At 41.8% G+C, this 25,780-nt stretch overlaps 1 protein-coding gene across 1 annotated transcript in view; it reads left to right on the top strand.

Annotated features, from left to right (window-relative positions):
- TENM1 (teneurin transmembrane protein 1) overlaps window positions 1–25,780 on the top strand; it is a 256,403-nt gene that overhangs the window by 204,447 nt on the left and 26,176 nt on the right. The window contains exons 21-23 of the mRNA XM_075107184.1: window positions 2,514–2,668; window positions 21,475–21,841; window positions 23,613–24,123. Of these exons, the coding sequence (XP_074963285.1) occupies window positions 2,514–2,668; window positions 21,475–21,841; window positions 23,613–24,123 (1,033 nt within the window). The remainder of the gene's footprint in view (window positions 1–2,513; window positions 2,669–21,474; window positions 21,842–23,612; window positions 24,124–25,780) is intronic.

Genomic DNA, 25,780 nt, shown 5'->3' with positions numbered 1-25,780 from the left:
AAATCTTCAACCTCTCAGAAGCAGACAACAGCCATGAGCCTGACAGTTATTCTGTAGTTTTTGAAAGCATCATTAGTCTCTAATTAAAGAGTAAAGACCTTCTGAGGGAGCAGTACCAAGGAGGCATGAATCTGTGAGCTCACAGGCCAGCAAGGAGCTAGCACCTAAGATGTCTGCTTTTCCTTTAGCCTTTTTATAACCTCCCAGATTTTCCCCCAGCTGACCCCTCCAGCCCCCCCAGGTGATTTCAATCCCCAGGTGACATCTGTCCTGGACAACTGGGCATTCAGCTGTTTCACATAAGGAAGTGATGTAGCCTAACCCTGTACCCTGCAGCGCTTCAGCAGTCTGTGGGCACCTTTTGTCCTGGGTGAAGAAGGTGGCAGGATAGTGAATACCCCTCTTCCAATGGCAGTCCGCAGCCAGATGAATATGCTGAATTGACCATTTAAAGAATTAATTTCAGCTACCAGCACTATGCTGGTAGGTAGTCTGAAAGCTGGGTGTAGTAGAAGCGCTAGATGCTAAAGTTAACTGCTGTGGCCTTTGGATTTATTTTTTTTTTTGTGATGATACCCTCAGACATTTGTGAGGTGCCTGACTGTCACCTGCGGAGAAGAGGCATCTCTGGATGGGAACTGGGCAGTGGGGGACATGACGGCAGCGTGTATCCAAAAGCCTGTCCCCCTGCTAGGCCTTCGCAGCCTCATTTGGTGCCTCCCTCTCAGCTGGAGTATGGGATGGAGACCCTCTGGCAGAGGGGAGAGCCGAGCCCTCGCTGACCTGATGGCTGCAATAGAAAAACTGGTGTGGGCATTATTCCTGCTTTCTGTTAAAAAAGAAATGGTCATGGGCAGCTTGTCTTGGGACCCTGCCACTGGGTGTTAACACTGTAAGAGAAAGCGTATTATACTCGAACATGTACATAACTCAGACTCAATCCCCAGGCATTTCCAGCTGCCAGGTACAGATTTACTCAGGGGCCTGGGGAGACTGTCCCCCCTTCTCCCAGGCCCATGGGAGATGCATGTTCCCCATCAGGGCTACCTGGTCCTGCCCCCCCCCCCCCCCCCCCAGACTGTTTATACTCCCTTGCCCCCAGCTACAGCTGCTCCTATATATTTAAAGTAATTAAATTAAGTATAAGGAAATGGAGCTGGGAGGTAAGGGAATTCAGTTTGTTTTGGGTTTTTGTCTTTGTTAGTGGCATGTGGAATAGCTGTGTGAGATCCTAAACTGGCATGCAGACAAGTGTTTTGTAAACTCAAGAGTACATGCAGCCTTCGGTTGTGCTAAATGCAGAGGACAAAAATCAAGAACCATATAAGCCACTGTCCAAACCATCTGTTCAAGTCCTCTGCCTTTCATTTCTGTGTAGCAGAACATAAATTCATTATTAAAATAGCTTGGCTATGCACAGCAGCTGCTATAATTGCAAAGTTATGCAACTTTAAATGGGAAATTATGAAGGAGTTTAAAGCAAGAAATTGAGCGGTTTCAGTAGAAAGGATTTCACAAACCTAACATGAATAGACATGCTTTTCTAGCTATATTTTCAATATTTCAGAGAAAAAGCATCTTACAGTTCATGCAATACAGAGAAGTCTAACAAATCAAATGCAGGGAGAACTGAGGAGAGTGTTAGACTGGGGCAGGCCAGGGCCGGGCATGAGTTGTGACATGGCTGTACCACACGCTGCTGGTGGGAGATAGCAAGCCCTCTGTTCCTCAGTTTCCCCACTGAAATACAGAAGACCTTTCCTTTGCATAGCCCTTGCATTTGTTCCAGGGTCCCTCTCTCCTGTGCAGTGCAGTGGTGCTAGAGCTATTGCAGATCCAGAAGTGGGAGAACTGTGCTAGCTCCTGCAGAAGCCCGCTGCTGTCATGAGGCTGGTTCCAGTACATGACCATCATCCTGGGCAACCCTGCAGTGCAATACGTTCTGCAGCACACATATTCCTTCTGCCTGCTAAGCAGAGCCTCCTCTGCACCGTTTGTATGCCTAGCCCATATCGTAACAAAAGTCCCTCTCGCTTTCTGTGGGTGCGTCTTCCTTGCTCATAGGCTCTGATAATTCAGACAGTACAGTAATGAAAAATATTTGCCTCTGTGTGAGAATTAGGAAAGTGAAAATGAAGAAAATAACTGTAAGATAAGTTTTCAGAAAAGCTAGTCTTGTCCCATTCTGTGATGGACATGGAGCAAAGTTACAGAAGACCCTAATTCTGTATATAGAGTTACATTATGAGCAAAGCCTCTGCTGTTTTGTTCTGTTTCTTCCTCATATCTTCCCTCTTTCTCTGTAAGTCAAAGGCAGTCTGATATACAGGTGTAATCTTTCCATATACAATTTGTATAAGCCTCAAATAAGCAATGGGTAGAAAAAAAAAGTCATACTTTTTTTTAATCAGATTTTCAGAGTCTAAGAGGAGATGAAGCGTTTTAAGCTCATATTTTTTTAATCTAGATAATGTCAGTATTAAGACTCTTTTTTACCCTTTCCCTTCATCCAGGTATCACTGTAGATAAGCATGGATTTATTTACTTCGTTGATGGTACCATGATTCGGAAAATTGATGAGAATGGCGTGATCACAACAATAATAGGTTCGAACGGCCTCACATCAACCCAGCCATTGAGCTGTGACTCTGGAATGGACATCACTCAGGTAGACACCAGGTTTTCATATGTTGTCACTTTTCTACACATTGTGGAGACAGATAATTTAGTTTCCTGTACAAGGGTTATATATCAGTATATGCGAGATGAATCAGGTAATTCTGGACTGCACAGTATGGAGTGGATCTTCCATTCACATGATTATTTGAAGGTGTACTATATAAATGCAAAACCATACACTTGATTTTTTTTCCAGGACATGGCATATGAATGTGTAGAGGGGCTTATATAAAGAATACATAACGCTTTAGAAAGTTGCTTGCTACTCTGAGATACATCATCTAAGGAGTTTATCAGAAGTTTAGAGTACTTTTCTTTAGTCTAGCATTCAGACTGATTTGCTTGAACTAGTAAATGGAAAAAATAAATATTCTCTTTACATCTAAGTCTGTTCCAAATCATGGAGGAGCATTACAGTAAGTAATTACACAACAGCAGTATTGTAGTGAAGCTACTGCATTTCAATACGTTCCTCAAAGTGCTTTTCGGTTCTTATTTCAAGAGCAGTGTAAAAGAAATTGGACTAAAAGACACTTATCACATCTCTAGTTTGTGCTAAAAAAGATATATGAAGAAACAGAAATGGTACTTTTGACCAGTCAGTGAGCCACACTTAGAGACAGCACAAGGAAGGGATTGGCCTTTGCTAATAAACACTTGAATTAATTAGCTTCAAAATGGGGGAAAAGCTGTACTTGAAAAAACCTTAAGACATTCAAGTAACATCCTAAATTTATATTATAGACTGTGTAAGCTAATAACCAGGATCCAGTTAATCTTGCACTTCATTTTCTCCCTGCCCTTTTCTCAGTCCTTTGCAATTGGAAAATTGCAGGTAAAATGCACAGCGTAACAATGGTAAGAGCTTGTTCCTCATTTCTAAGTAGGCTTTGAGTAATAGCAGGTGACTGTGATCTTGTAGTCCCACACATGAAGCATGTGGGGTCAATGTGTCGGGTAGCTCTTATCAAATTTCACAGGGACAAACGATGGAATCTAATGCTGCTGTCACAGGAGCACTTGGGGATTTTATTACTAGAGTCAAAACAGGAAAATGTGTCCTTGTTCCATTTCACCTGTCACTGCACCCTAAGTATTTGCAAAGTAGGGGAGGGGAACCTCAGCTTCAGTGTTCCCAGTTCTGGGGTAGACAGGCCTTTGTATACTCTCTGGCCCCGTAGACACATAATTGTTTCATGTAAAGCAGGGCAGGGCCAGCTGACTTAGTTGTGCTAAACCCAAGCTTAAACTAGCCCAGTAATTGTCTTAAGATCATAAGGCTTCTGGGCCCCTTGGCTCCTGCCCTGGCACCCCTTCTTGCAGGAGAGCCAGTCCTGCAGATGAGCAGGAACCCACTAGAGCAAGCAGTGCTCCCCAGCTGGAGGCACTGACTCTCTGCTCCACTGCTACGTACCAGCTGGCAGGAGCGATGCTTCACGGAACTTAAAGCTGCCTGAAGCACATTTGCTTGCGTCTTGGATACATATAACAACTGCCTAGGGCATCAATAACCAGATTAGAGATCTCTGAGGTGCAGGACATGGTGCCAGGTGCAACGTCTGCTCCCTGCCTTCTTCTTGTGATCTGCATCTCAGGCTGTACAAATAATTGCTTTACTGGCCATATAAAGTGTGGCTGTGTATTTATGTTCAAATTTTTGCTCATTTTTCTCAGTAACAAAATGTCTCACTAAATCTGGAATGGTGAGTTTTGATGGTTTTCAATTTCTTTTAAAAAATGCAAATACCCTTTAGCAAATAGGTTGCAGCAGGAGGGTTGACAAATGAAGAAATAGAATTATTTTATTTTTTACATTAAAATTAAAATAAAAAGCTAAACTTTTTGGTAGGGTGGCTACTTGCCAGAAATGGGTTTATTTTACCTTACTCTGCAACGTAGTTTCAATGCCGTGGAGAAAGGGATTCTGCAAAATCATAGGTAAGAAAAAGCATGTCATAGAGCAAATTCTTCTTCATATTGCTCTCGGGGCATCACCATTCAGCTCGGGTAGGGACTGCTTTTCATAGAAGCAGAAATAATCTTTTTTTTTTTTTTCATGAATGATCCAGGTGCTTCCACGCCTCAGCACCTACAGGAAACTATTGCTGCACATTTCTCAAAATTTTGCGAATGTTTCAGCGTTCTGGGAAATCAAGATATGTTCTTCTCACATAGATTGAGATAATCTTCAGATCGATTATGAATGTATGCCAGCAAATATTCTAAACAACATAGTAAATGATGGCATATTGAAATGTCCATAAAAAGTGGCCAGTCTCATTTTCCAAGGATAGTAATACTTCATAACTCTCTGTCACTGGTAGGTGAAGTCACGTTGTTGACAATCAGTGGTACAGATGTACATATAGCTTTTGGAAGCATTTTGTGTTTGGAGGATTTGTTAAGTGAATCTACTTATTGAAATTTTTCACAAAATCCATATTTCTGAGGTTTTTCACTTTTCACATACGCAGTAAAACACAGATGTGAAATAAATGCCAAGGATGCATGTTCTGAAAAGTAACTGTATCAAATCTGCTCGATAGTCTTCTTTCAGAATTGTTGCTGATAACCAGAAAACTCTGTGAAATAATCACATCCCCCTGAAGTCAAGCATGTTAATCTGAAATTCTATCAATGAAAATAAGGGAATGATATTTTCACTTAGTCAGAAACAATTGTAAATCCTTGCAAGACTGCTGACTTTATTCCAGAATGGCGTAAACATAAATGAAAAATGAATTTGGCCCATCTCCACTTAAATTGGTTTTTGGCTAAATTACAAATGGCATTTACATCAAGAGAATGTGCGTTGCTCACAAATTGGGTGTTTAGAGGGACTTATGAAATAGGTTAATAAAATCAATTCTCAAAGCTAAATTTGTCCTGACAATAAAATCAACGACTTGCTCAAAATCAATATTTCTCGATTTACTGAAGTACAAAAATGTACTCTTGAAGTAAACACGTGGAATAACTGCCCATTGCGAAAACTACCATGAATGACAAGCTTTCACTTTAAGGCATTCACTTTAATAAATGAGTTGATTATGAAAGGGTTTAATCATTTATTCCAATATCAGTTTTGATGGAAACACTTCTTATTAATCATTCTGTGTTTGATATTCACCACCTTCTCATTCTTAAGCATAGTATTCTGCATTCATAACGGGGAGGGCAGGACAGCTGGGGTTGAAAAGATTTTACATTGTGGCAAATAAACCACCGAGCTCTGACTAATTGCTTGGTTCTCATACTTCACTGTGCGGACAGTAATCTGAATTTAGAAGGAAAAGGACATTCGGCTGAGGTGTTTATATGGTATGCCAGCATTCTCAGTACTATTTCAGCATGTATAAAACTTGGATGACTTTTCTTCTCAGCACAGATGATTTTAGTGTTCTTCAATTAGTTAATAAGGAGCAAATCTAAAGAAAATGGCTCTTCAGAGCTAGGTTTATTAATATATATGTGTATATACTCAACATTCACCATTGGTGCCAGGAATTTTTGCAGACACCTACATTAAAATCAGTTATTCCAGTATCTTTCGTTCTGGTAGAGCTGGTCATATTTTTTTAAAACGCTGCGTCTGAAACCCTGAATACTAGAACATGAACAAGAGCTCAATTTGAAAGGCAAAACATTTTTCAAGAATATCAAAAGGTGGTGTTGGTCTTCATTTGTTCTGTGATTTTTTTTTAATATTCACCTCACTAATCTACAGTACCCAGAATCTGAATGCCAGACTTTTCAGATGAATAGCCCTGCTGCTCAGTCCTTCTAGGTCTGGCTCCCATTCTTCATTTCTTCTTTGGAACCTGTTTTGTTGTAGGTTAATTAAATGAATAATAAACCCATGTTGAACCCTATACTTTGGCATCTGAGCTGGAGGCCCCATGGATTGAGCTAACTGATCTCCCAGCTGTATGGTCTACTGACTCTCTCCTTCTGTCAAACTGAAGCTCAGCTGAAGAGAACAGAATTGCCTGCTACACCTCCTACCTTCCCCATACCCTTTGGATGGGAAGACTATTGTAGCTATTCCAAACCAGGGACATAAGCCTTGGTCTAAAATACTCCTAGTGACTTCTGGAATTGCTGCACTGGTGACTGCAATCCAAACTTGCACCAGCCATGGGCTGGCTGGAGGGAGCACCCTGGAGCAGGAGCTATGGCGGGGCCTCCTGGCCACAAGCCGCAACAGGAGTGCGAAGGGAGGAGACTGGGATGGAGAGAGAAAGAAGGAAAAGGCAGGGCATCATCATTCTGTTTCACTGCCTGCTGAATTTGGGCTTGAACCTGGTCTAGATCAGAGGCATCTCTAGGTTGCTCATCTCAAACGTGCACGCTCTCATAGTGTTTGCTGCATCCCTAGGGAATACAGAAACTTGTTAGCCTGGTTATTGGTAGCAAATGAGAGCACACTGTATGGCTGTGTCAGTATTCTTTTACTCGCAGTAAATCAAAACCTTGGGCCAATTTCAAACGAGTTAGTAGAGGAACACCAGCCTTCATGACAATTAAATTCCTACACGTTCCATAAAAATTATTAATCCAGTTGGAGGAGAGAAACCTAAAGTGCCCTTTCAAAAGGAAATATTACACCATGAGCTTTCTTTTATTAAACTCCAGAGATTCCACGCAGGATCTAATAAATGCTCCATTCACAGGAAAAGCTTCATTTGGTGCCTGAATCTTATTAAACTCCCAAGCCATGAGGCGGAAGTCCTTAGGAAACCAGACTTCATTAGATCCAGTGTTCATAGAAGTTATATTGACGTTGTGGGAGGTTTTGTGTGAAAGTAAAAACACTTCAGCTCAGCTTGAGCAATAAGCTTCACTTCCTTTCTGCCTCCATTGCTGTGGTGAAAGCTGAGGAGAGAATTAGCAGATATTTCTACCATCTTGCAATTTCGTCCTGTATCCTTCCTCCCGTGAGAAATATGTGGGCTGAATTTCCACCACTCTGAACCTCAAGTCATTTATATCTGTGCGAGTGGTAGCAGTTAGTGTTTGGGAATTGTTTAAACCAATCTCAGGCACAGACCCTGCAAATACAGAGCCCAAACATTTGCAAGGCAAGAGAAAATGAATCCCAAGAGCTTTCTCTTAGCCTGTAACCACGGCCTTGTTCTCGTGCTGATGTCAGTCCCACTAGGCACGAGTCTGTGCCAAAGCAATAGCGCCAGCCTGATTGATGGTGTTAATAACTGTCACTGCTGTGTTCCAAAATGAAAGGTCTGGTTTGAAGACTTTTTCTTGACATTTGCACTTCATCAGCCTTTGTTCAGCAGCTCTCCACATGAGGGAACCATCTATATTGTGTTGCTTCACATAAACTTCAGTGACACCACAAAATGTTTTGCTCCCTTATAAAAATGTGACAGTGTTACTTACGTAGGCAATTTGCTTGCATAGGTCAAATTAAAAGGCAGATTTCTAGAGCGGGGTTTAAAGATGACCCACACGTGGCAAGAATGCCGTGTCCTGGGCAGCCTACTTTGAATGGTGGAGGAGAGGGGAGAGAGCTATAAGTAATGCTGTTGATGACCTACTTGAAATAGTGAAGTGAGAGACAGAATGGTGGAAAGCAGAAGTAAAGATGAGCAGAATTGCTTGAAAATGTAGTATACATCTCAAAAATGCAAACGCTGACATTGCTCCCGCAGTCACAAGTGCTGCAGGCGCTCCCCACCAGCATCCACACAGGCACAATATGCTTCAGTGGCATTGTGGAAGCCTTTGGAGCAGAACAAAAAGCTCCCAGGACATAGTGACCTCACTTGAAGACAGCGATGAGGGTCTGCTCATCAGAGCAAGCACAGCCTGAACAGAACTTTCACTGGGTACATTTGGAGGCAGGAAAGGAAAATGTGAAAGACAAAAATATGATCCGATGAATGGGTGAGAAACAGGGGGAGTGAGCTGCCAGCATAAAACCCAAATTGGTTCTAGGCTGAAGTCCTTTTAAGCCAGGTTGAGAGCAGATATCACAAAGCAACTGCAGGATTACGTGGAGCCAATTAATTAATTAGTATTGCAGGAAGGAAGACACACTATCCCTTTAGGAGTTTCTCTACCTACCCAACAGTATGTACTGCGTGCTTGTAAAAGCAGAAAGCACCAAACGCTTTCTCATTGGCTTTTTTAACACTAGATGCATAATATTCTAATTTTGTTAGAGAGCTGCATGCCATCAAAAAACAACTTTGTTTTCACTGTAGCAAAGTATTGCAAAACTACCCCTGCTCTTCATTTACTTTTAGGCCTCTGCCTGTGTGAGACTTTTGACACACTGTTCTAGTTGTGTGTAATTAATGTTTCATAAATATTCCAAACCTCTGAACTGTGTTTTTCAGTGCTTTGCAGAAACATGTTTTATGTGTATTCATGAAATTGCTGAACAAGAAGCACACAAAGCAGAAATGACAATTTATAGGCCCTTTAATATTTATTTGTGGTCTTCCCTTACAGAAGACTTTCAGAGCTTTTTTTCTTTTTAGAAAATATATTTATTATTTTTTTCTAATTTTTGCTGTATGAAGGAGCCCAGAAAAGCTGATGGTTTTTTCCAGTACAAAGTTGTCTTATTCTCTGGTTCTTTTTACTCTGTGGCTTAATTTCATGTTTGTTCTTCTCTGGCTTTGCTGGAGTACCAGAGAAGCTAACCAGAGTGGGAGTTGTGGCCCCAGCAAAATCAGAAACTGGTTTGCCACTAACTTCGGTGGAACCGGGGTTCTCACTGGGTGCTTTTCCAAGCTTAACTGAAAGGGTGGCGAGTGGTGATTGTGTAGCAAAGAGCAACTGTATCCTAAGAGAATAGATTTGTTTTTAAAAAAATAGACCAGAACAGGTAATGGACAAGGCCTTTACTGAGACGTTTTCAAACCTTTTCAAAAATGAGGCCTCCCCTCAATTAATTGTTAGTCTTTGGAAACCATAAGCCTATACAAAATCATTCCAGCCATAACAGCATATGCAAGAAGAAGCAGTCACTAGTATCTGTACTTTGAAGCAAAACCAAGCTGAAAGGCTTTTTAAAAAAGGATCTTCAGGTAGAATATAAAATAATCTTTTCCCAGGGGTAGAGGAGAGGTTAAGTAGCCTCTCTTTTACAGGAATTGAGAGAAAAGAGGCTCATAGGATTAGGACCTCAGGTGGAAAAAAAGTCTGTGAGAGCTCATGAATCAAACTTGTAGGTGTATAATGTGATTTTTAGAATATCAAACAGAAAGCAAGATGGTTTCATCACAGCTAATTTATATTCTAATCAAATTATTCTATCACTGAACTTGAAATATTAGTCATAGAAGCGAGATAGCGTGCGATGAAGTCACACTGCAGTTTCTTCCTTAAAGCCCAAGTGCTCTTTTTATATTGGTCACCTGCAAAACAGCAATTTATTTCAATTATCTGCCATAAATAATGCATTACTACTGCGTAAAAGGCTATGTTCATTTTAATCAACTCCTCCAGCGATTGCATCCTTTTCTTTGATTGTTGCAGCAGGGAGTGTTAGACACTTGATGGTGGAGTGAAGGAGACCTGATGGACCTCTGCCCATGACTTTTCTCTTTTTGCTATACAGAGCCAGGCTTAAATTGGTTTTTTAATCATTTGTTTCTAATGAGAATTTGCAAGGAGGAGGAAACTTCTGTAAACATTGGGTGGCTGGCAAGAAGGTAGCAGCTCAGTCCTGAGTCTAGGTGCTCTCAGGTGCACCTTCGTGACTAACAGAAACCTCCACGCTCACCAAATGCTGCCTGCACGTGCGCAAAGCCCCCAGACATCCACTCAGCAAGAGCAACACGTCCAAGCTGCCCTGCCACCCCCGGGCTTCCTCCAGCCCGCCCTCCGCCCTCGCCCGGCCAAGGTCCTGGTGCGCTGCACAGCTCCCCAAACACCTGATCTGCTTTCGGCTCCCTGGGGAAGGGGTTCCCAGCTGAGCAGCCCAGCTCATTTTGAGGGTCTCCTGCCAGTCTTTCCCAAGCAACCAGCTCACCTGGTTGCTTCACTTGTTATTCTTTATGCATAAGTACTCTTTGATTATCTCATTTAAATATGGTTTCAGTACGATGGAGCCTAGCTGATGAGATATTTGTGGCGGAGGCCTTGTATCTGCTGTGCTGAAATTACACTGCTGAAAGTGTTTAGTGCAGCTTTGCCAGAGTGGTGGGAGTCTGCAATGGGCTGAGATATATCAGTGACTACATCTGGCTTTTTTCATCTGTTGAGGAGGCATAGAAGACAAAATGCATGCAAGAATAATGTATATACACATATTATATACCTATACCTGCATGTATAACTATGTCTATATATCTGCATGTATATGTGCTTTCTACATATACTGCAGAGCTACCATAAGTAGCTGGTCCCTGACATCTTGGAGTCCAAGCCCCAAGAAAGTCTACTGAGAAGGGAATGTAGATGTTGATGGGAGCATGCAGAGGCAGGCCGAGGAGACAATGCCCCTCCTTTTCTTTTAATCCAGTTCTTCATCCACATCAGCTAATAACAAGGCCAGCCTGTGATTTAAGAAATATCTGCTTTGACGGAGGCAACTCCTACATTAGCCATTTTTTTTAGATTGTCAGGGCTGGTACTGTGTGTATGTTTCTGGCTGGTGCTGTGTGTATGTTTCTCTCCTCCTCTCACCAACCCACCCTTCCCATGTGTGTGGGCTAAAGGACCTCCCACAGATGCAACAGATTTTGTGTGTTATAAAGGAAAAAAACAGTAATAATCGGGCTTTCATGGAGCTGTCTTCACTGCCTCTGTTCCAAGGCTTTCATGTTGCCCAGTGTATTCTGATTTGGGCATTTGGAAGTGTTGCAGAGCATTAAGGGGAGGGAGGCCAATGGGCTGGCACAAGTCCAGAGTTTGAGTACAGGGCAGGTTTGAGGCCAGCAGTCACCAGAGGTGGTGGCGTCCTTCCTGCAGAGATGTCGCACGCTGCTGGGATAGAAATCGTTGCGCTGACTAGGTCAGAGGAAGATTGTCCTACATCTTAGAGGAGTGAGGACTGGTCTTTGGACTCCTGGTCTGTCTTCACGACAGCACACATCAGGAGAAAGCTTACAGAAATGAAGGCATAAAACCAGTGTAAGTGGAAAAAGCAGTATAGGCATTTAATTCTATTGTCAGGTCATTGAGATTTTACATAGCTGTGAAATGCTGCATTTGAAAGCTGTAAAAGAAAGTGTGGGTATGGGGTTGTATGACTGAAATTACTGCACAGCAATAACCAGCAGGAGGGGGGTCAGAAAAGCCAGTGCAGTGATACCTCTGGCCCACAAATTGCTCCAGGTGCTAAGGGGAACCTGAAAGTCTGCAGATCCTGTCAAAACAACGCTGTAATAATAACAGCTTACAAAGGGCAGGACTTTGAAGCATGTCAGCACGAGGGAACTCTAGAGGGTGTTGTTCCTTGCTGCCTGGGTACTTCTCAGGTCTCAAACCTGGTTATAAACAAAGACTGAAAAGGTTTTAGTACAGGGAGTTGTTGCTTTGGAGGTTTTAGTGGTATCTCCAGTATTATTAATAGGACTAAGTTTGCCCTGAGTTATGCTTACAAGCTACTGAAGTCAAATGAAAGTAAGCTGTGACAACCACAGAAAGGAGTGTGGCAGGAGCTGCAGCCTGGGCAATGACAGCTAAGAATGTCTGATTCCCCCTCTTTGTGATCCTGTGTTTGCTTCAGCAGCTTTTTTACCCTTGTTTCTGCCAAGGAAAAAAGAAAATGAAAAGACACTGTGTCAGTGAAGGAAAAAAAATGCAAATGTCAAGACATAAATTGGTTGTATCCATTTGTAGCATGCCATACAGAGCTTACATTTGTAGCTGTGCTTTATGAAGTTTAGGCCACAGAGAGAGATGCAAACAGAATGATAGAGAGCGCCATTTTATGCAATATGTTACCCTGACAATAACACTCACATTTACAAACAAATTAGCCGAAAATGTCTGAAGGACATTCAGATTTTACAAACTGGGCCTCATCTCCTGCTGACAGATTCCTTTGGGATGGGTATGGCATGCAAAATGATACACTGCCTTGGAGAATAAATTTATGAGGTTTAGCAATGTAGGTCACATTGCAGGAAAATCATAAATGTCTGAACATCACTCAATAGCCGTTCAATCAACTGCTGAAAGCAAAATGGGAAACTGAACAGCGTGTAGCTGTCTCTGGTGAGAGCTGGGGAAAGTCATGATATGATGTAAAACCCTTTAGGTCCTCCATCCATATGTATTTCTTTTTTCTTCTATTTTTCCTGCCAGTTCAGAGTTATATTTCTGTGTCCATATCAATAGTGACAACAAAACCAGCGTGGTTTTTGCTACTACTACCATGAACAATAATAATAAGTGTGTTGGGTGGCTCATGAAAGGTATGCCAAAAAGTTGGGGAATCAGGAGAGGTCAAGTGGTTGAAACTTGGTGTAATTAGCCTAGTCATAAGGAACTAATTTCATTGTGAAATGATTTTTGTATGCTCCCATCCAAAAGGATTTGTAACTTATGCTATTTGCTTTAGTCTTTATGGATTTGGTTTGAAGGAATAAAGAAAAGAAGACATTTTTAAAGGATGTTTCTAGATCTAGCACTGTCTAGAGATTCCTGCTACTTTCTAGATCTAGAAATTGCTGAGAGCCTGAGATCCAGAGATTTAGACCTTTGCTAGAGATGTTGAGAGCTTTTCTGAAGACATCTAGCACCTTTGTAGATCTGGGGCCTTTCTAGATCTGGAGCATGGCGGGGGGCATCCATAGCTTCTGGATCATGTCTAGACACTCACTAGAATTTTTTCCTGGGGTGATTTTGAAGCCTTTTAGAGCTTTTTATTAGAGCCTATCTAGCACTTCTCCGGAGCCCTTCTGCAGCCCTTTCTAGCTCAGCAGTCTTTTCTAGATCCAGTGCCCTTCTGGGCCCTTTCTGAATACAGAACTTTCCAGGGACCCCTTCTAGGGCCTCCTGCCCTTCCCTGTCCCCCACCTGGTGGTGGTTGTTGTTGTTTTGCAAGAGGCTTTGTAGAGCTTTCCTGAGCCCTTCTAGGACTGGAGCCTTTGTATGCCTTTCTAGATCCAGAGCTCAGCTACTGAAAATGAAAACATTTATTTAGCTATCTGTTTAGGAACCTGTTGGAAACCTACTTTCAGTTGCACTTTTAGAGCCTTTGTATAGAGCCTTTTTGGAAGGCAAGAAAATCAAGTGCCTCTCCTTTTATATCCAGGTTGTTCCCATCCCAGGCTTGAGATACCTTTAGTTGAGCGGTATTTCTTGAATTGTGCTTGAAAAAAACATTAGGCCTACATTTTATCCTTGTAAGCTTTTCTGGCACAGTCTGATAATGCATATCCAAATACGCATCACAGCAGTAACCAGTGCCCTTAGCTGACATAAATTTAAAGCAGAGTGCCTGCTTGCAGTCTCAGACTAGAATCAAACACTCTCCAGTGCGTTTTCTTGCAAGTATCTAATCAATGTGAATACTCACATAGAAGGATTGCTGCATGGAATGCAGCTGTCGTGTTTGTTCTGCAAAATGCAAGATGCCTAATTTTTTTATTAGCTCCTTGAAGTCTAACAGCAGTACGCGTTTGCTTTCAATGCAGCATGACAGCAAGTTAGATTACTTTCATTTTGCTCAGCTGTGAAAAATTTGTTGCAGAAAATTGTGTCATGATAACAATCTTGGTGCTAATTTCTGTAAAAATAAGGATTCAAATTACTTTAGTTGCTTTTTTTGCCTAGACTTTTTTATATCCATGTGAAAAAAATAAGTATAATTTAAAGATAAAAATCAAAATTGTCTATAGTTGTTTTGCTTTAACTCAGCTACAGTTTAGTAAAGAATTAGTTCACTCTTAAAATAGATTTTAAAAAGCTATTACTATTGAATTATGTATCGTTGTAGGAATTTGCCATAGAAGATGCCCTGCCATAACTATGGATTGCAGAATGTCTATTTTACCCATCCTTCTTTCTTTCACTTGCAGAAGTTGTGTTTGTGAGTGTAATTGTGTAACGCTCAAGAGAAAGCTTAAATCACAGAAGTGAATTTGCATTTTCTTGTGAAAGCTGTGGACTTAGTGTTTGTTCTGACCCTTGCGGGAATGTGTTTTGCAGCCCTGACCCAGCTGAGGAGGCAGTCGTGGCTCCCGCACGCCCGGCTGGCAACGTCCTGGCAGCAGCTCCTCATCCCTCACTTCCCCCAGTGTCACCTTCTGCCCAGCCCTGGGGTCAGGGGAGCACTGCCCTGAGGAGCAGAGCTGTTGTCGGAGACAGTTTCCTGGGCACAAATCTGTAGGAAGTCTTAATTTCAAGATTTTAATTTAAATTTAAAGTTTGAGTTTGACTCAGGATTCAGGGCAGAGTCAGAGTATTTGGGTGATATGTTCCTAGCGGCTGGTGTTGTTCAAAGGCAGGGCTTTCGCTTTCTTTGCTTTTTTCGTTTTTGGAAATTTCATTTCTATGTATCGTCTCTTCCTCTCAGTTTTCAGACCAGATGCAGTTATGAACCTCAGCAGTTATTGGAGGCAAAAGACACCATAACGTACTAGCTCCAGCCTCCACTGTTCTCAAACAGTTTTTAATTACTGTCTCAATTAAAGCTTTTCAAGACCCTCCCACCTTTTCTACATTGGCAGCACACGGGCTTTCTGTATCCAGAACTTCTGAGCCCAAAATGGAAAGATGAAGCCAAAATTAGTGAGAGATTTATTAAGATTTATGCAACCTTACTTTTGTGCCACCTCGTCTGACAAGCGCGGGACCTGGAAGTGCAAGCTAGAAAGTGAGGCAAAATGAAAACAGTCCTGCTGTTAGCTGGATTTCTACCTGGTCCCGCTCCCTCCTTTTGGCCGTGCAAATTAACTGCAACGGTATGTTTGGACGACATCTATTCCCACTCCAGCACTGGAGACGTGTTTGTTAGATTCAAATTCATGGTCTATTTTGAGATATTTTAATTGAGGAGTCGAAGATTCCTCCTCTCAGAGGTACCAGCCTGCTCAAAATACTTTGTTAATTCCTTCTGAGCATTTAACAAAGTATTTCTTTCATAGCCCGTATAAACCATGAGTACCATGTTTAAACAGACTTAAATGGCTTAGGAATCTAAGTCCCATTTATTTTCATAGTCAATGGGCTTATGTGATTCTGGATAATATTCCCGCTGTCGTTAAATAAAGATGGTGTGAAACCTGTCCCCATAGAAATGAACTTCTCCTGTCAATTTAGTAGACCTAAGATTCCTCATATGGTCTTGGAAGTCGTGAAGCAGAAAAAAATCATAAAAAAGAAATTAAGGAAACAAGAAGAGAGCTGGAAAGCAAGAGGACGGCGAATCTTGTGGCAAGTGAAGCGAAGACAAGCACTGAAAACCATTGGAGTGGTGCCTTGCGTTCCTGCGCTGGGTCCCTCATCCGCTGCAAATAACTGACGGCAAACGCAGGTTGGCTCAGACTACCCGAGCAGTGATGCCAGAGTCCTGGTGGCCTCAGACCTCTGAGCTGCATCTGTAAATACGCCACAGCTGCTTTCCCAGCCCAGGGTAGAAAACAATGGTCGTTAGGCTGCAAAACTCATTTATTTGGGTTTTCCACTGGGGAACGATGAATGCAGAGAGAGCAACGTTTGTGACGTTTAGAGCAGGGACTGCGACAGCTGAACTGTATAATTCTGAATTTTATAATATGCAGTATCAGGAGCATGAGAAACAAAGGCTCCTTCAGCATGGGAGGAGGCTGTAATCCCACCGCGGGGAAGGATTCCCCAGTGTCAGACCGCAGGAGCTGAATTGTGTCTCTGTGTGCCATTAAGAAAGAAGCTAAGCTGCTGAGAGGAGCTGACAGTGTCAGTGTCAACAAAAGAAAGAGCCCAGAAGTGAGAGCAAACTGACAGAAAATGATGAAAAAATATCCGTTCTTGTCAACTGTGAGAAAATAGAGAGAAATACATGTAGTGAGACATCCTGTAAAAAGTTCAGGGAAGCAGAACGGGTCTCCTTCAGCCTTGTAAGATACAGGCTCATCCTCATGGACCACCTGTGCCAGTCCTGCCTCGGCACCGTTTCTCTCACAGCAGAAAGGAGAAAGAAAGGTGGAAAGAGAAGGAAATGCTGTTTAGAAGGACACTGTGGTGAGTAAAAGGGTTCGGCCTGGAAACAACAGCTGAAGTGAGTATTAATAAGAAGAGATGAAAAATGGAAGTCAGCGGCAAAAGAGAACTATGGAGGATATTATGATCAGGTCTGCAAACGCGTACCATCGAGATGACTAAAGGCGAAGGTAGCATAAACAGAAGTACTTGAAGCTGAGCAGTACAGATAGGAAATAATCCATCAGTCAGGACTATCAGAAAAATTTTGGCATGAATTTCATGCTACTACATGAAATTGAGTCAAAATATACAAGCAATGCATGGCAAGAAATCAAAGCAATGGTGAAGCCTTTTTAGGGATTTATGCAGCTTCTTTTAATCCATGATAAATGAAACTCATCCCAGTGAAATTTACCCCCACAACCAAACAGTTAAGCTCTTGAAACCTGCATCTGCAGACAAGGATAAATTTTTCCTTCTTTACTTTTCTTACTTTGATATGAACGCTAGAATTTGTTTGATCTGATTTGCTTAAAATAGTACCAAAAATGCCACAGCCATAAAATGTCATGCAAAATGTGCAGAAAGTTTTAGCCATATGGTCCAAACCAAAAGTGAGACAGTATTCTTCACAAACTAACGCTTAAATGTGTGTACGTGTGCGGGCGTGTATGTTTAAGTATGAGTACAGGCTCTCCTATCGGTGCTACTTTGCAAAAAAACTCACATTATTTATTTAGTTGTAAAGCTTTGCTTTGGGAAAAATATTTAAATATTTCAAAACCAGATAGGTAGGTAGATAGATAGTTATACAAGCACATGCAAATTTTGCAAGAAAGAAACAAAAAATACCATTTGGGTATTTTTAACCAAATATAGATCTCGCAGTGAAAATTCATTTAAACCGAAGCCGCCTTAGTGCGCTTTGTGTTTTCCAGAACAGTTGACATGAAAAAATGTATTAGAAAGTCAGACCAGTAGGCGTTAATGTTGCACTTCTCGATCCAGAGACTGATTATTAGATATAGCTGGAGCCTTTATCTTGACAGTTAAATGCTGAATTCCCAGAAAAGTTGACATGTTAATACTTATATGCAAGAGGTCTCATTGCTCAAGGGTTCGTTTGATTCAGCAGTGATTTTCACTGCGTATACCTAGTCTCCAGTGAACCAAACCAGAACTGGCACCCGAAAATGTCAGTCTGTGAAGAATGTGAGGTATTGACTGCTAGTGAACAAACCTTGTCTGTTTGTTTATAATGGGGTAATCGGCAATGCCATTTATGGACACTGCTCAAAAAAAGAACTCATCAAATACAAGAACAAAACACTTGGAATTGGCCCGATTTTGAGTTACGAGAAAAATATACATAAATGGGAGAGGACTTTTTACAGGGGCTTATGAAGTACTGCTTCAAATTAAAAATATTAACTGATTTAATATTCTAATCCTAACTGAGATTTTGTCTGGGAAAACTTTTTAATAGGCACGGTCATATCTGATGAGAATTGAAGTGTTTCTCTGTAATATGTTTATTGGCTCTGAATGAAGCACAGCTGATGGTTTGGTCACAGAAACCTGCCAGAGGGGAGCTTGCTTTAAAAGAAAAGAAACAATCGGTGACTTTTCAAGGTAACAGTGAACCGGAGGGTGCAGTTACATTTCAGCTTAAGCTCATTTAGGTGATTAGTTTCTAGCCAGCAAACCGAGCAGGTCCTGACCCTGCTGTCTCTAGGAGCACATAAACGCTGGCCTTGCTGCTGGGGGCTGCACTGGAAGGGGCCGGGTGGGACCGCAGCGGCCCCACCTTACACCAGTTTAAGATGCCTTGAAGTTTCACCCTGACAAGAATGGTGCAGATTTTTTCTAAATCTATTAAATTCTTCATATTAAGAATGCTCAGGGATTTGTGGTTTTGTGTATGTTTAATTTGAACTGGCCTGTTTCACCTTTTATTCCCCTCCAGTTGCACTAATATAAGCTTGCAGTGAGCAGCAGTTGGTTTTTGTGCTGCAACCTCCAGACAGGTACATGCTAGCTTTAATATTTCACCTGGAATTAAACCATCAATAAATCCATGACCACTTTAAACCCAGGAGGGAGAAGCTGTAGGCATACCTTCTGTGAGCTTTGCAGAGCAGAGAGCTAGGCAATGGTTCTCTTGTAGTAACCAAAATTGTTTAGATGTTCCCAACAAAGAACTTATTTATTTTTACCATAATGCAGCTAGATTTACAGATGCGATCAGTATGAAAGCAAATGTGCTTGCAGTTAACAGGTGTTACAACTCAGCTTTAAGCACATTGCTGCAAGGGAAATGAACAGCTGCATAAAAGTTTATTCTATCTGAATAAACTAAATCAGCCTCAAATCAAACAGAGGAAAAGTTGTTTTGGCCCAAACCAGTCCCTGTTTATCTGCAAGAGACCAGGCATAACCGCCCAGTGGGAGGAATTCAAATTATTCAGTGGGCAAAGGCAGCGTGGCTGGTCCACGAAGGCTATTAAGACACGGCAGGTGCTATCCAGAGTCATTATGGCAAAAGTAAATAATTTCAGCCAAAATTTTTTATCACTAATAATCTAGTTACAGTTAATCAATGATTGTTTTTACAGCAGAGTGATCTGCGAAGGAGGCCATTAAAGTTGAAGGTGCCTGTTTCCCATTAAAAATAATCCATTTACTTTGATAGAGCAATCAAATGTTCTGCGTTAAAGGTACACTGCAGATATTTTTTTCCAAGTTTCCTGAAGCTGGCCTTGTAGAGATTTTTGTGCTAACTAAAGGGTTTTATTTGGTGTCCCAGTGAACTCTCAGTTGAAGCGTGCGCTGACGCCAGCGTGTAAACCAGCCCTAGCACAGCAGGTGGAATCTGGGCAGTCTCACACACGCACAGAAATCGGCATCTTTAGGGAGGAATCTGTTTCCAACTGTTTCACCACATTTATCATCATTTGGAAGGACTCTACCACCTGGTTCAGAAGAGATCTTGAACCCAGCAGCATTAGTCTTAATGCCAGTTATTATGCTGTCTAGTAAAATGGACTGGGCACAAGGAGGAATTCGATTACTCTGTGAGCCTTCATGATTGTGCGGTGCACCACGTAACCACACAGGGTGAGACACAGTAGCCACAATGCCCTCACTTTATTAAAACATCCATTATCAAACCAGCAATGTACTCCCGGAAATGAGATTATTCAGGAAATACTGATGCTGGAGAAAGGGAGAGACTTGGCCTCCAGCCTGGTTCCTGAGCTGACCCCAGGCGAGCAGGTGGCTTGCGATGGCCACACACTCCACCATATGTTATTCCTCAGTGCTGAGCATTGTATTAGCATCTGCAGTCTCTAAATTCATAGATCTTTTAATTAGCACAGTGGAAAAATGAGCAAAACCAGCAACAAAATCAGTAAATGAAGTAATAGAAGCTTCTGTGACATATAAAGCATATAAAACCATTATATCTTAGCCTAGTGTTAATCCTCTTCTAATGATTGAAATATTTAGTCCATAAAAATTCCACTCAGAAAAAAGCAGCCATCTCTTCATGACGGATCACAGGCAAAGCATCCTGAGACAGGCAAAAATAGGCTGTCTTGCAATCTCAGTGTCTCAGCTGTTCTCTGACCTTTCCGTAGACAAGCTGCAGTCCAAATCCTCCACTGGCCATTAGCTGGCAAGAGGGACCAGTCTGCTCCATTGTTGTTTCCCAATTCAGCGATCCTGCACTGCCTATTGTGCTTTCCCAACAGGAGGAATTTGGAGCTCCGGCCAGTACGTGCTACAATCAGCAGCCTACACACTGGTTGTCTTTCAGTTGACAGGCTGCCCCACCTTTAATTGGAGCATGTCTAATTCCTCCAGATCCTGATGCGCCAGGTATCAGATGAGTGAGGTCATTCTTCTAGCATTTCCTCCAGCATAGTTTGAAAATTTTGCTCGGTTGGCACTCTCACCTGCATGGAAAAAGGCAAAAAGCTAACTTTAAATACGAAGAATTTACTTAATCTGGGACTGAAATACTGAACTCACAAAGGAAAATCATTATAAATAATTACGGTTGGGCTATTGGATCATGTGAAGCGTGATATATTGGTGTATTATTCTGTTACAAAGAATTAATGAGCTTATATTTCTTACGGCATATAAGTCTTATTAACGTTTCTTGTTTAGTAAATAAGTTGTGGAAATGTGTCCTACTCTTCTAGTATGTCATTTTCCTTTTGTGCTAACAGTCAATTAAAGTGTTAGGACAGTGACAACCTCTAACTGCTTTCCACTCTGCCAGTGTTGACTGCAACCCTGTAACAATAACATTCAGACCTGGAAAATTTTCTGGCTGATGCTGCATGACATGAAGTGTGCCTTTTTGTTTGGATGACTGCATAGGTGTAATAAAATTCCCACCTTAACGGACTTGTGCAAATACCTCTCAGAGGGTGCTAAATTACTTTTCAAATCAAGTTTTGTTCCACACTGGACCTGGACATCGGAAAAGTGTGTGCATGTTGAAACTTCTGCCAAACTCGATTAAAAGTCCATACTAGAGAAGCAGTGCAGAGTGAATCCACTGAGTGCCTTGGTGACATGGTGATCAGAGATGGTTGAATCAAACTGCCCTACTGTCTTAATCAGACTTTTTTCTTTTTTTTCCCCTGCCATCCCCTTAATTTTTTTTTCCAGGTGCGGTTAGAGTGGCCAACAGACCTCACAGTGAACCCTCTAGACAATTCGCTGTATGTCCTGGACAACAACATTGTCCTGCAGATCTCTGAGAACAGGCGTGTGCGAATTATTGCAGGACGCCCCATTCACTGCCAGGTGCCAGGCATCGACCACTTCCTCGTCAGCAAGGTGGCCATCCATTCAACCCTGGAGTCAGCCAGGGCGATCGCTGTATCTCACAGCGGGATACTCTACATTGCAGAGACAGATGAAAGAAAGATCAACCGTATACAACAGGTCACAACCAACGGTGAGATCTCTATAATTGCTGGAGCCCCATCAGATTGTGACTGCAAGATCGATCCTAATTGTGACTGTTTTTCAGGTAAGGTGCTGCTAGTTACTTCCTGTCTCTTATCTGTTGAGATCCCCTGGCACAGCTGCAGATTAACAAAGTAACAGGGGGAAGGAGAGCCGAGCAATGTTTCCATTTTCTTGGAAAGCCGAAAACCTTATCAGCAGCTCTTTGTGGTTTTAATCCATTGGACGTAGAGGCGTGAGTCTTCCGGATGGCACTGGAGGAACCTCAGGGTGATCTTAGCTTTTCCTCTTTTGATACAGAGATTACACACCATTCAAAATTTGCTCCAAGTCTGTCTTTCTGTCTCAGCTCTGTTTGCCCATGTTGAAGATGGTACCAGCCCCAGTGCAGATTGCAACTGAATGCTACTGGATCAGGCAGCCCTTCTCACCAAGGAGAGTACCAAGGCGTTTCACAGCAGAAAACACTAGCTTATGCCTTCTCATCGATTGCCTCATGCTGCACAGCCAGCAAAATGACGCAAACACATAATGTTCAGAATTTCTTCTTCTTCGTGTGTTTTAAACTGAACAGCCGGTGCCAGGCACGCACTGCACCAGTGGACATTCTCAGCAACACAGCTCCTCTCCCCTGCACGCGCCAAAACAATTTGTGGTTTGTTTTTTTTTTCCATAAAACCATATTTCATAATGGGACAAAGGACAGCAGTCCCATATACAGAGGTGTGCAGTATGTTGTCATCTTGTCATCTCTAAGAACCGCTGTGTTCAGCTCCATAATGTCATCATAATTCTTAAGCCTCCCATTTCAACTAAAAGGTTAATTACTGACAAGAAAACATTAAGTATGTCAAGAATGGAGAGGAAAAAAATGTGAATGGTCTTCCAGAGAAGTTGGGTCGCTGACCCAGCGTTGTAAAGATAATCAAAGCTTCACATGCGCTGTCAAGCTCTGCGAGCCTCAGTTACAGCAATGGTAGACCAGTGCTGAAAAGGATCCTGTTCAGGGTTCTTACTGAGGGAAACTGCCCCCAGTGCTGAAAAATTAAAAACTGTAGCAAATCTAATGATTGTACCGGTGCTGGGTTGGTGAAAGGCACGGTCAGAAGACCAGCTAATTTGTCCATCGCCAAGGACGCACAGGGTATGCTCAAAATCTCCACCAAATTCCATTTCTCAGTCAGAAGAAGGGGAGCAATACAAACAGTAATGTGTTTTTCTCTAAGAGTGAGGTTTAATATGCTTTCTTGCTAGTTAAAGAAAATCCTGCTCATGTAAAGTCATTTTGATATGCATACACAGCCCATGATAATGCAAATATCCTTCTCAAAGCTTAAACTACACAAACCGAGTACATTTATCAAGTGATACTGGAAGGGGTGGTTTCTCAAGGCCCTTTTGGACTTTTGGTTTCCTGTAGTGTTGAGTTTTTAATAAGCATAAACTAATCTTTGCTTCAGTGTCATTTTAGCTGAATTACTGGCGTTTACGTTCTCTTTGTTTTATTTATAACATGATTTTATTTTAACTACATGTCAACAGACAAATAGTAGGGAGTGGAACTTCAGATGTCATGGTTTTCTTCTTTCACAATTTTGCCATTAATGTTTTCCTGAGCAGCAGAGTTTTGGACTTAGCAAAAATGGTGTAAATTAGATAATTTATATTCTTGTTTGTCTTCCGTGAGACTGATTTAGAAGTGCACCAACCTTAGATAATACGGATTTAATTAGTCCAAAGAAGATACTGTTTTATTGACCTGTAAATGATACTGAGGAGAAGCAGTGTGTCAGGCTACGGGGATCAGGTTACTAAAATTACCATTTCTCCTCCAGGTGATGGTGGATATGCCAAAGATGCAAAGCTGAAAGCGCCTTCTTCTCTAGCCGTCTCTCCTGATGACACGCTGTACGTAGCAGACCTTGGCAATGTGCGCATCCGTGCAGTCAGCCGAAACAAGGCTCACCTCAGTGACACGAATATGTATGAGATTGCATCGCCAGCGGACCAAGAACTGTATCAGTTCACCATCAACGGCACCCACCTGCACACGCTGAACCTCATAACGAGGGACTACATTTACAATTTCACCTACAGCGGGGAAGGGGATATTGGCACCATCACCAGCAGCAACGGGAATTCGGTTCACATCCGCAGAGACACGAGCGGGCTGCCCCTGTGGGTCGTGGTGCCGGGGGGCCAGGTGTACTGGCTGACAATAAGCAGCAATGGAGTTCTGAAAAGAGTTTATGCCCAAGGCTACAACCTGGCTCTGATGACATATCCCGGAAACACAGGGCTTTTAGCGACCAAAAGCGATGAAAATGGATGGACAACTGTGTATGAGTAAGTCCATGACATTAAATGCCTGATGTAAGGAAGTCTATTTTAAATGAATATTTAAAATTTTTTAGTCAGTTCTAGTAATTTAAAGACACTCTGCTACTAACACTGCATGAGAAAGGACAAGTAGTGCTGGTGCACAAGCTTTTACAATGAAACACTACCATTTCTTAAGTGCCAAAGCCTGTCATATGTAAAAGCTTTGTACGTTATGCCCAATAAGTGTAGCAGAAACTGCCTGAAATTATGCTTAATTTGAACTTTACTATTGTGAATCTGTTTCTCTAAATGAAAATATGATTGTGGAAGTTTTGTTACCTAAAGAAGCAGAGGCAAGTTGTGGTATGAATCAGGAATTTGCAAAACTCCTGACGAAGGCAAAAAGGGAAAAATTAGCGTACTCCTCAGAGAAGGGAGTGTTGCAAAGGAAATTGAGAATCTCAGTGGAAGGAGGATTCAAAGACAAGAGTGGTCTTGTCTCTGTCAGCAGGGGAAGAGGGTATATGATAACAAAAGGATATGTAACAGCAAAAGGCTAAATATTAGGGGAGTAGGAATGGCCTTGTAAGCAAGACATTCCGGAGACCTTTGATGGGGCTTCTAAAGAGCAAGACCAGACAGTTAAAGATGCAGTCACAACATCCCAGTCTGGTCCCAGAGAGAGAACAACCCGAGAGAAAGTTCATTTTTGATTCATAAAGAGGTGTGATATATCAGGATTTCTCATTATTTATAATTAATTGTCATAATCCCTGCTTGAGGATGTGACAAGTGATGGATGGAAATCCTATGTTAACATTGCAGTATTAGTTCAGAGTCTTCAAGGAGGATAATGCATGCTTTCTGTGGAGCATAGGAGTTCATGGTCAAAAATTAAAATGAAAAGCCATCCAGATGAGGTACAAACAGAAAACACATTGAGGAGAATTCAGTTACTGCATAAGTCACCTGAAGAGCTGGTTGAGTCACCATCATTACAGGGTTTTGGAATTATATTTTCGTAAAATGGAAGTAGGATAAAAGCAGAGGTACTGCCTAGTGAGTGGGATTTTTTTATTCAAGGGGGTGTTTTTCCATCCTGACCTTTATTATTCTGCCACAGACTAAACTGGTAGGGTGGAATTAAGTATAAACCATTAGAGAAGGCTGTTTTTGACACTAGGTGGGAAAACAAAGCCATACAGGGCCTTCCTGGTTTAGTTCTCAGGCGTCTATTGATACAAATTTAAATTATCTTACAACAAGACAAATGGCACTGTTGTCTTGGTGCTGTTTAAACACTGATCTGAGTGTTACCTTCTATAAGCAGAACTGACTTAAAATATATGCTTCTTTGTAATAATTTTGACAGTGACAGGGAGTCTATTTAAATCCCTACTTGAGGGTGGCATCAGTCCATACCACGGGCAAATGACACTTTCAAAAAACTTTTACAGTAGCTCAAAGTCATGCCTGCTACTTCTTAAAATGCTGAACGCCATGCCTTGTTGCAGGGCCTTGATTGTTAGAGCATGTTAGAGCAGATTATTTTTAGTAATGTGCTTCTCAGTTTCAGTATTCTTCCTCTCTCCCATCGATATCAAGTGTAAACCATTTCACACAATTATTGCTTGATCCTGTTGTCTTCTGGCAAGTTGCTTGTCAAAATATGACTCAAGCG

This window comes from Phalacrocorax aristotelis, chromosome 11 (assembly GCF_949628215.1).
Source record: "Phalacrocorax aristotelis chromosome 11, bGulAri2.1, whole genome shotgun sequence".
In the NCBI taxonomy this organism is placed as follows: Eukaryota; Metazoa; Chordata; class Aves; order Suliformes; family Phalacrocoracidae; genus Phalacrocorax; species Phalacrocorax aristotelis.
The sequence above is the reverse complement of the archived record's forward strand: the minus strand, read 5'-3'. Positions and strand labels throughout refer to the sequence as shown.